This window comes from Taeniopygia guttata, chromosome 5 (assembly GCF_048771995.1).
Source record: "Taeniopygia guttata chromosome 5, bTaeGut7.mat, whole genome shotgun sequence".
Classification (NCBI taxonomy): Eukaryota; Metazoa; Chordata; class Aves; order Passeriformes; family Estrildidae; genus Taeniopygia; species Taeniopygia guttata.
The window spans coordinates 38400015-38409670 of NC_133030.1; the positions used below are offsets into that span (position 1 = coordinate 38400015).

The window sequence follows — 9656 nt, forward strand, 5'->3', positions numbered from 1 at the left end:
TTTCATGTTATAATGTGTGGATTGACTTTTACTGTCTCAGTAAGTTTGCCTTTCTAACTTGACTCTTCATTGTAATTTGGCAAGAGTTGCCAGTACACTCAAAGAAGAATCTTATGGTGGATGGAGCTGTCCAGAGGAGGAACAGAGTGGGATAGTCTCTGGACCTCTTGTAGCAACCAAGAGTTTCTCTGGGTGGCATGGAGCTTATATCTGAAGTAGACTCATTTAAAGCTGCACTCGTCATCATATTTTTAGTGCCTTCTGAGTTGACCACAGTAAAATACAGACATTTGAAGGCAGCTTCAGTCATGCACTGAAGGCTGGAGTTGTGTCAAAGTAACAAGCAATTTCCATGGAAATTAAAGCTATTTAAAAATCTGATTGAACTGATTGAGTGCTAAGAACCAAAGTTATCAATGACTGGCTGGCTGTGCGTATTATCATGTAGATGGTAGTTAAGACTAGTATTTGTCCTTGTGATAGTCACTGTTTGATTAGTTGCTCATGGTGGCTAGTTTCCTTCAGCAATTAATAGACTGTAAACCCTAACAGGTCAGTTGGGCAGATTTAAATTCCTTTTCCTTCTCTACAGGTGTACTGGCATCCACAGCATTTGATGTTCCAGACAGTCAGGACTTGCACAGATTCTCCTTTGGATTGCTGGGATGGATAAAGCAGCTTAATAGTCTTGGAGTCTTGTAATCAGAAATAGACATTAGAAACCATGTCAGTACTGGGATTTGTATCCTCTGGTGTCTGAGGCCTATAACCAAGTGATGGGATCAGTGTGTGTTTCTGAGTTGCTGGTCTGAAGTTGTTCGTATGGAGTGGTTTGGGTGAAGGAAAAGGTGATATCAGCTCCTACCTGCTTTTACTTTGTTGATTATAAGTTGGGTTTTGTGTTTGTTTGGCAGTTGCACCAGAGATACTGGCAGGCACTGTAGTGAGCTGTGGGCAGGCTAAAATCTGCACTCGAGTGGAAAGCAAACCAGCAGGTCAGGCCACACCAGTCCAATCCATGACAACAGGGCAGAGTCAGCCACTGTACTGCAGACCTGTGCAGTCTGCAGTAATCTTAGCATAGATGCATATTTCCCTCATGGGTAAGATTTTTAGAGAGAATGAAATGCCATAACTGAAAGGCTCATATTTCCCTAGAATTATTGTAGGGCTTAATTAGATGAGCTAGTAGAAGTCTTCCAGGTCAAATCTTCCTGACATCTGTTAAGCCATTATACTAGAGATACGTTACACAGTGATGAATCAGGATGTTCTGATTATTTATCCTAAGTAGGACTTTTCACTCCATTTCCTGGTGAACTTTACAGGTTCTGTTTCCTACTCCACCATCTATGCTGTCATCAGTCATTTCATTATCAGCTGTGCCCTTGAGGTCTCAAGAACTGTGCCCTTCTGGCACTGTAGCACTGTTTGAGAGGTGAGCAGTCTCTCACATGGCTGTTTTTGGTTTTTTTTGATTCTGTGTACATTGCCTTCCACCTCTACCTCTATATGTTCTAGTGCTGCTCTCAGACCCCATCTAGGCAGTGTTCATAATAAACATGTCTGGTCTGGATTTAGGGCCTTCTATCTTCTGTGTGCTTCTTCATCCTCATGAAGTGGGAGGAAGGATAACTGTTATGTTGTTGTTAAATATAAAGTTGTCTGTCAGCAAAAAAAATGGTTTTCAGAAAATCTATAAACCATTCATGTAGAGCTTTCAAACATTAAGGGAATAACTGACCTGGGAAGTTTGCTGTTATCCTATTAAAAGGAAAAGGTTATGGGTGATGAATAAGAACTCATCCTTTATTCTTTCTCATCCTTTATTCTTTCTCTGCTGGTTTTCCACATGGAAAGGAAATAGTAAACCATGTCTGTTTTCATTTGCAACCTATCTTTTGTTTAGTAATGCTGGATTAAACAGCTAAACTGAGCTGTGCTCTCTGTGTATGGCTGCCACATAGAAAAGATCATGAGTAGGAAAAACTGTTCAATATACATAGGGTAGTTTTTAGGTAGTGCATATTCACAGTCACCAAAATTCTGCTTAGATATTTCAGGTATGTTGATTGATAGACAGGTCCTCACTCATGGCTACATGATTTGTTCAAAGACAGGAAACCAAGGCTCAAAGACAGTTAATTTTTGCCAAAGCCAGATGACTGGTAGAGTTCTGTAAGGTGATGTATGAGATACTGGTCTGTTTGACAAAGTAGTGGTTCAGGAAAACAAAAACCCAAAGGTCAACAGGCAAGACCTGTTGGTGAGAACACTGTCTGGGTAATGCTGGAATGCTGGTTACAAAGAGCTGCACCTGAACCTCCTGTTGCAAAGTGGTGATCAGCTGCTTGGCAAATGAAGATCAGTGTACACTGGGGAAATGTACAGAAATGTGTACAGAAATGTACGTTGGGGAAATTCTCAGACACTCATTAGCAGCATTTTGTGGGAAAAGTATCTAAAATGTATTGGGCTCTTGACATAAGGTAACATTTATACAAGCTTACTCATTATAGTTTTAGAATATAGTTATAGAATATATAGTTCTGTGTACAATTTGGTCAACTCTGGAGCAGGCAAACAGCTTGGGCAGTCTTTAGAAGGGGCCAGGTATTGTATGCAGGTTGTTAATTGAGTCATTAAAATACGTTAATTGATCTGTGCAAAGTGGGAGCTGCCTGCGGGACTGTTCCGGGTAGTTCGAAATTCCTACTTGGAGTGCTCCTACACCGATTAGTCAAATACTTTACTGGAAAGGCAGCTTGCCTTCAGTCAGTCACCTAACTTCAGGTGAGTCCATTGTCTTGTCTAGGTGAGTGGTTAGTTGGGGGTAGCTGGACCACCCAGGGCATTAATAGCTGAGTGAGGTGAGTGTTGCACACAGGCTGTTACTGAATTGCACTGTGACTGTAGCCACAGAAGTTTGAAATTCCTGACTAAATTAATTCTATCATTCTTGCCACAAAGTCATGTATGTGAGAGAAAACAATTCTGTATTGCTGTCTGTATTCCTTACAAACTCAGAAAATTTTGTGGCTTTAGTTTTAAGGGGATGTGAGCACTGAGACTATGAGGTGTAGAGGGTGAGAGTGCTGGAAAAGAAGTGCTCCTACAAGCCAGGAGCAATCCCTAAAAAAGGGGAGACAGATGTGAGCAGTGCATGGCCTTGCAAAAGGCTAACACCTTATTCAGGGCAGTGACAGTGAGTACTGCTGGCCCTGGTGTGACAGACAGACCTTTTCTTCCTGCCCCCCAAGCTCTGGCCTCTGGCATGTGTCAGTTTGTTTGCTGCTTTAAAGGCTCATCAGGGATACAAGGGCTAATTCATTATTAGAGCCATCCTGCAGGAGACAGGAGAAATCAGTGTGGTAGGGATTATTGTGGAGTTTAGTTCGAGGAGAGCAGCAAAGGTTGTCAATGTGGTCTCTGCACACTTACTGGAGAGGATGGAGTAGGTTGGTCACTATCAAACAGAGTAGGAGCAAGCTCAGGGGACTCTGCTGTGTACTCGACAGACACAGAATGTGATGCACCAGCTGGAAACTGAAGTATGACAAATTCAAATTATAGAAAAGGTGTACATTTTAACAATGAAAGTAATCAATCTTTGGAACAATGTGCAGTGTGTATATACATATACACAAAAAATACCGCTTTAATTACACATTCTTATATCAGTCTTTGAGATTTTTAAAAGATGTTCTCTTTCAACTACAAGTTGTTGAGCTTGGTACAGGAATAATTTGGTTTAGTTTCAAGGTTTGTTCTGTGTTGAAATTTATACAGTGTTTTTATAGAAGTCCCTTGACATTAAATGTGTTAATAATTGATGGTGGACTGATGATGGTCTTAGCTGTGTCATGGTTTTAGAAATATTAACATAAGTATGCTTACTTGGGTTTCTTTCCATAGTCCTGCAGTTCTGTGCTATTGTGCCCTTCAGCTCAAGGTGTCTGAGCAGATGTCACAGGCTGGTGTGAAAGAGAGCTTTAACTGTGTGGATTTTAGTGTTGTGGAATTAGCTCTTTCCAATGCCGACTTCAGTCTTTTGGAAAGGTGTCTTTTTAAAAAATACTTTAAATATCTGAATAGGAAATTCCATGGTGATAGTCTAGTCTGTAAAGAATTAATTGTCTCAAAATTTTTTTTGAATGCTGTTGTTTTCTCTGATTCTCTATCCTGTGCATCCTGGTTGTTAGGATGAGGAAAGTTTATAATTAATAGTACATGTGGGACTAAAGAGTCTGTCTTCCTCATCACTTCTCTCCCTGAAGACTATTGACTTTGCTTGTTGTTAAAGACAAATTGATCAGTTAAATTTAAATTCCCCCACCAGTATTTTTCTATAATGCATATGCTTATTCTGTGTATTAATATATTGTTTTTACTGAACAAAGGCTAAATTTAAGCAGTTTATTTAAACACCTTTGATTTTCACTTTGTGTGTAAAAGAACAAATACCTAATTAGTTATGAAATATTCCTTTCTGTAGAAAATGGAGTGCTCAATGTATGTTTCTGTTTTTGCAGGCTAAAGCCTATCTAAAGATAGCTATGGAAATATTAAGAAGACTACCAGTCCCTCCTGCTTGAAGCATTTACCATTGAAGTTTAGCAAAAAAGTGATCTTTGATGCAGCCAGTGCAGAAGAGTCCTGCTACCTAATTACATGGAGGCCATATGTTAGTTCTAAGAACTTCTTCCGGAATTAATTTACCAGGAGTTAAATTATGATTGTGATATTTACTGTTTTTCACATCATTGTTTGGCTATGTCCAAAAGGATTCAAGTATGCAAATGATGATACAGTATTTAACTGCTGAATTATAACATCATCGAGCAAGAAGGGATGAAGTACATTTTTTCCGTGTGCCATGTTTTAAAGTCAAGAATGAAAAACAGCCTCTCCATGCAAGGATAATGATGGTATCCCAAGACATAAATTTAATTTTTAAGCAGGATTTTCAGTACTCTAATTTCCTTCAGTTTTTGTTCAGATTTTCACATGGTTAGCTATCAAACTGTCCTTAAGTTCTGCAAGATTTTAAGAAGCAAAATCAGTTCTTTAACTGCTGTATTTTTCTGTATTCATCTTAAAAGAGGATTAAAAAATTCCACATATACTCTGAAGAGTTCTTGTGATGGATGATGAACAAATTCATTCAATATTGGATAAAATTCGATCGGGAGGCAATTCACAGTTTAGTGGAGAACGGATTATGTGACCCTGAGGTTTATTTCTCCACTGTTTTACAGTATAATGAACCCAGACAGAAGACAAGGTAACAGAGGTCTTCACTGAAAACCAGATGTTTTTCCTTAGCTCAGTTTGCCACGGAATGCAAATGATCAATATAAATTTATGATTGCATATTTCTACTACAGTGCAGCAACTTGGAAGTTGAATATAAAGATATATTTTTGAAGTAAAGAAATATTTGGTCTTCAAACTGCGTGGCCTTCTGGTTTGTTATTTCATTGCCCTTGATCTTTGTGTTGGTGTGTGGAAGTGAAAGATTATGCCTTCAGGGAATGAGTTTTCATTTACAATTAGATCTTTGAGTTGACATTTAGGCTTTTCCATCTACAAAGTCAAGTATTGGTATCTTCAACGTACATCATAACCCTACCTACCATAAAGTGAATTTAACCATACTAGGGAGTTCTGCTGTTGACCTCTGAGGGAACAAGTTTTTTCCTGTATTCCAAGTACTTAGAATTTTGGATGTAGTTTTTTCTTACTGAAGTGATGCAACATAAAAAATTGGTGTACATTTACATTAGTGATATTTAAGTAATATTCTTACCCCGAGTTTAGATGAAAAATCTAGACACAAGTGATGAGTTGAATTTCAAGCTTAAGTGATTTTCTAAATATATAAAATTATATAATCCAGAATGGTTGATTTTTTGCATCAAGTCAATCTCTGAACCATCTTCCCTGCGTCCTCCCCTATGAAATCTCATCAGTGATCAACTTTTTCAGTAGCATATTATTGTGGTCTGTAGAATTGACAAAATACTCAGTTCCTTTCCGTTGTCTGATATACTTTACAAAAATTAAAGCTGGCTTAATGTTCTGCCTTTTCATACTTTATTGATAATATTTTTTAAATTAAGTTTTGTCTCTACAAATTTATTAGCTTTACATAACGTAATTGTTGATATACGTGTCTGTAAATAATCATGTGGTGGTTTTGGCTAGTATAATCTTACATTTCAGTGGAACAACTGGGATTTCTGCCTGTTTTTTAGCCAAAGATAGTGATATAATCTGAATGTTAGTATTTGTAATTCTCATTCTGTTAAGTTTTTGAATGTCTGACACCTAATTCATGTTGAGCCTGGGTGAACAATCAGTATATAGATAAGTGGTTGTTCAGCTCCTCTTTTGTTTCTTTCTCATTATTTCTTGGGTTAGTTGAAGGATGAAATTTGCTTTCAAGTTTTCTTGTATTTTTACTCCTTTTTACGTTTTTTTCCCCCTTTTAATTAAATACTGTTGTTTTCCTCTGTTGAATCTTTCAGCTGCAGAATTATTTTGAATGCCTTTGTCAAGAAACTGTGTTATAATGATTAAGCATAGTTTCTACACCAGGCTGAGAATTCATATTTAGTCAACAGTTTCGTGGAAGGATTACACAATGTAGTTGATTTATTGATTGCAAATTCTCAGTAATTTTAAGTATATGCATATGTATATGTAGTAGTACAGAATCGGTAGGACATGTCTGTGTTTAGGGATACCAACAGTCAACACAAATTTAAATTGAGAGCATATTTGCTTGATTTCCCTCATTCTCATGAGTGAAAAACTGTTTCCCAGACCTTCTCCTGCAAAGTAAATGAAGGGCACTGGTGACGTATATGGCTTCTTAATGTTATAGAGACACATATTCATATTTTTTATTATATAGTACACTATTGAATACATAATAATGAATTCCAGTCAACATACTATATTTGAAGGTGTAGTCATGAAATCATTGATGTAAGTTATTGAATGGGGGAGTTGGATAGCTGGAGATTTAGCAGGAAAAGGTGGTATTTAACTGTAGTATATAAATTATAGACTTGACACATAGTGCTGTATGCTCTTTTCGGCTCCAGTATTTCACTTTATTCTAATTGATATTCCCTAGTGTACTAATATGTTTTTGTTCTAAAAATGCTAATCCTAGCAGGAGGCCCTGGCTTTTCCAAGCTGTATGGGTAGATGCTCTTTGCTCACCAGCAGGGGAGGGTTACTGTGCTTCTGGTAATCAGCACAGAATTACTGAAGTCTGTAGCACTGTGAGTTCAGTTGCACACTGGAAAATCCCACAGAGGAGGAAAGAGAAAGAAATAGGAAAGGTAGGTTGGCAAGGGACCAAACAGGCAGGAATGGGGACAGAGGCAATTGTCAGTCCCAGTTTACCTCCTGTGTAGGTTAGCAGCAAGATTCCCCAGACTCCCAAGATCCTTCTGCATTGCTGTCAGACTTAGTTTTGTGTTCACAACATGACCCTTTGTACAGTGACCACAGTTCTTGTGTTTGCAGATAATCCCTGCAGTTTCTTGGGTGAGGAGCCTATGGGCTGTGTCTTGACACTGCATTTCTTGGCTTTCAGAAGTTTTTTGTTTTAATGAAAATGAAACTGAAAGAAGGTATAGAATTGTTTGTGCTAATGAAGTATTTTGCTGTACATTTTTTACTGCTATGTTCAGTTAATGAATTGTTCGGCCTTTGAGACTACGGTTTGTGCAATACTTAGGTACTAGATCCTCACAACAAAAAAATACCCTGTTATTTGAAGTTATGAGAAAAAAGTAGTTTGCAGGTTAGTTTTTGCCTACTAATTCAAGTTCAAAGTACCATCTGTTTTAGTTGCTCTGATCATGGTTATGAACGAATACTAATGCAGAGGAGAAGTGGCAGAAGCAGGTAATTTCAGTGTATTAACAAAACACCTCCTGTAATTCTGAATTAATTTCAAACAGTTGGACTCAGATCCAGTTCAGCAAGTGAAACCCCCTTTAACATCTTTCCCATAATAAGTGTGGGTTTCACTTTGACTGACTGCCATTTACAGTGTGACCATTTACATTTTGGGATTTTGGTACTTACATGCAAAGCTGCTTTCAGAGCGTCCCAAGTCCTGACACTGACACATGAGCTCAGTACCCAACTGCCCAACTCACAGAAGCTGTTCCTGTGCTTCCAGGTACTGGTGGGGACAGGATCTCCATACTTGTTTTCTTACATGGTTTGCAGTAGTTGTCCAAGACACAAGAAACTTCTTCAGTCACCTGCTTAGTCATTGCTCAGGACCATCATGGAATGTTCATCACTCCTGATAAAGCTGTATTGCTTGTGGAGGAAGTAAAGAACATAGTGCTAAACACAGCTGATTTTTCTTTTTTTTTTTTTTTTTTTTTCCCTTAATGGCTTGGGCTGGGCTTTCTTTGATTCTTGTTCCCAGCCTTATCAATTCTTACATTAATGCCTGGCATTTTAGATGCTTACAAATTTGAGATAAAGCTCTGGTGTTTTGCATTTGGATTTTGATACCCACATGTCATTTTATTTTCTCATGGCCGTATCTGGACCTATATTGTTGTTGTCATTTTTATTTAACTGAAATGCTTCCTGGTGGAGATGGCTGGGGGAAAGCCTCCTGCTTAAGAACAGTTGACCATAAGTTGAATCTGAATTGCTGATTTAGTTTCAGAGTTGACTTATAATGGCAGGAGTTACAGTGAAGATTACCTTTTATTTTGGCAGCATTTCAGTCAAGGCATTGGTTTGTCAGCCACATACCACAAAGCAGCAAATGAAAAAATTAATTCCCAAAGTAGTTTTCAGCCTAAATTTAAGACTTCTCCTTTTTTTTTTTTTTTTAGGCTCTGATTTACATTATAAAGATATTAAAGTCCAAAGAAAAACTGTATTTAAAAGTCTGTATTTTTCCATTATCCTTGTGTATTCAGAGAGGGTGGGTGTTTTTCAGCAAGAAGAGGATGGGCACAGCCTGTCCATCCTTGTGCACCTATTTGTCTCAGTTTCTCCATTTGTATGAGTCTGGATCTGAATACCCACTTTAATCAACACAAATAAAGGACTTCTAAGGAGTGTGTGAGTCTCTGAACGAGCAAGTGAGGGGCGGTGGGGGGGTGGGGAGGAACATCTGCTGTCCTTTAACATTGTTTTGAGGGCTTACAGATTTATTTGAAGTGTTTTCCCTCATACCACTGGGATTTTCTAAAATTTGTGTTATTTCCTGTGATCCAGAGGTTTTCTCTTTTCTTTGAGAGAAAGGCAGGAGACACCCCACACTTGCCTACCCCATGTATGCATCCTTTTACTAAACAAGGTCTGTTTTCAAAATACAAACTTCTGGTTAATTTTCTGAAAAGTTAGCTTATGACTTTCTAATGATTCTTATAACTTTTTACTTTTAGGGACAACTTTTTTCCCCAAATAATTATGGAAGACATGCTATAATGTATTTTTCAAGGCCAATTTTGCTGCAAATTTAGGAAGAATAAACAGGATGAAACTATCTTTTTTTAGCCAAAACCACATTCAGTAGATGTAATTTTGGGATGTTTGTCCACTGTGTAAATATTGCAAATATTTTGTGTCTCATTTAGTAAAGTGCTAAGTGAAGTTCT

At 37.9% G+C, this 9656-nt stretch overlaps 1 protein-coding gene across 3 annotated transcripts in view; it reads left to right on the top strand.

Moving 5' to 3' along the window:
• The window catches only part of NUBPL (NUBP iron-sulfur cluster assembly factor, mitochondrial), an 81305-nt gene extending 75853 nt beyond the window's left edge, over window positions 1–5452 (top strand). For 2 of the 3 annotated variants that reach the window (XM_030274622.4, XM_072930206.1), the window contains one exon: window positions 4533–5452. In XM_030274622.4, coding sequence (XP_030130482.4) covers window positions 4533–4595 — 63 coding nt within the window. In that variant the 3' untranslated portion in view covers window positions 4596–5452. Of the gene's footprint in view, window positions 1–1328; window positions 1439–4532 lie in introns of all 3 variants that reach the window. The other variant, XM_072930207.1, reaches the window with a different exon arrangement.
• The last annotated feature ends 4204 nt before the right edge of the window (window positions 5453–9656 follow it).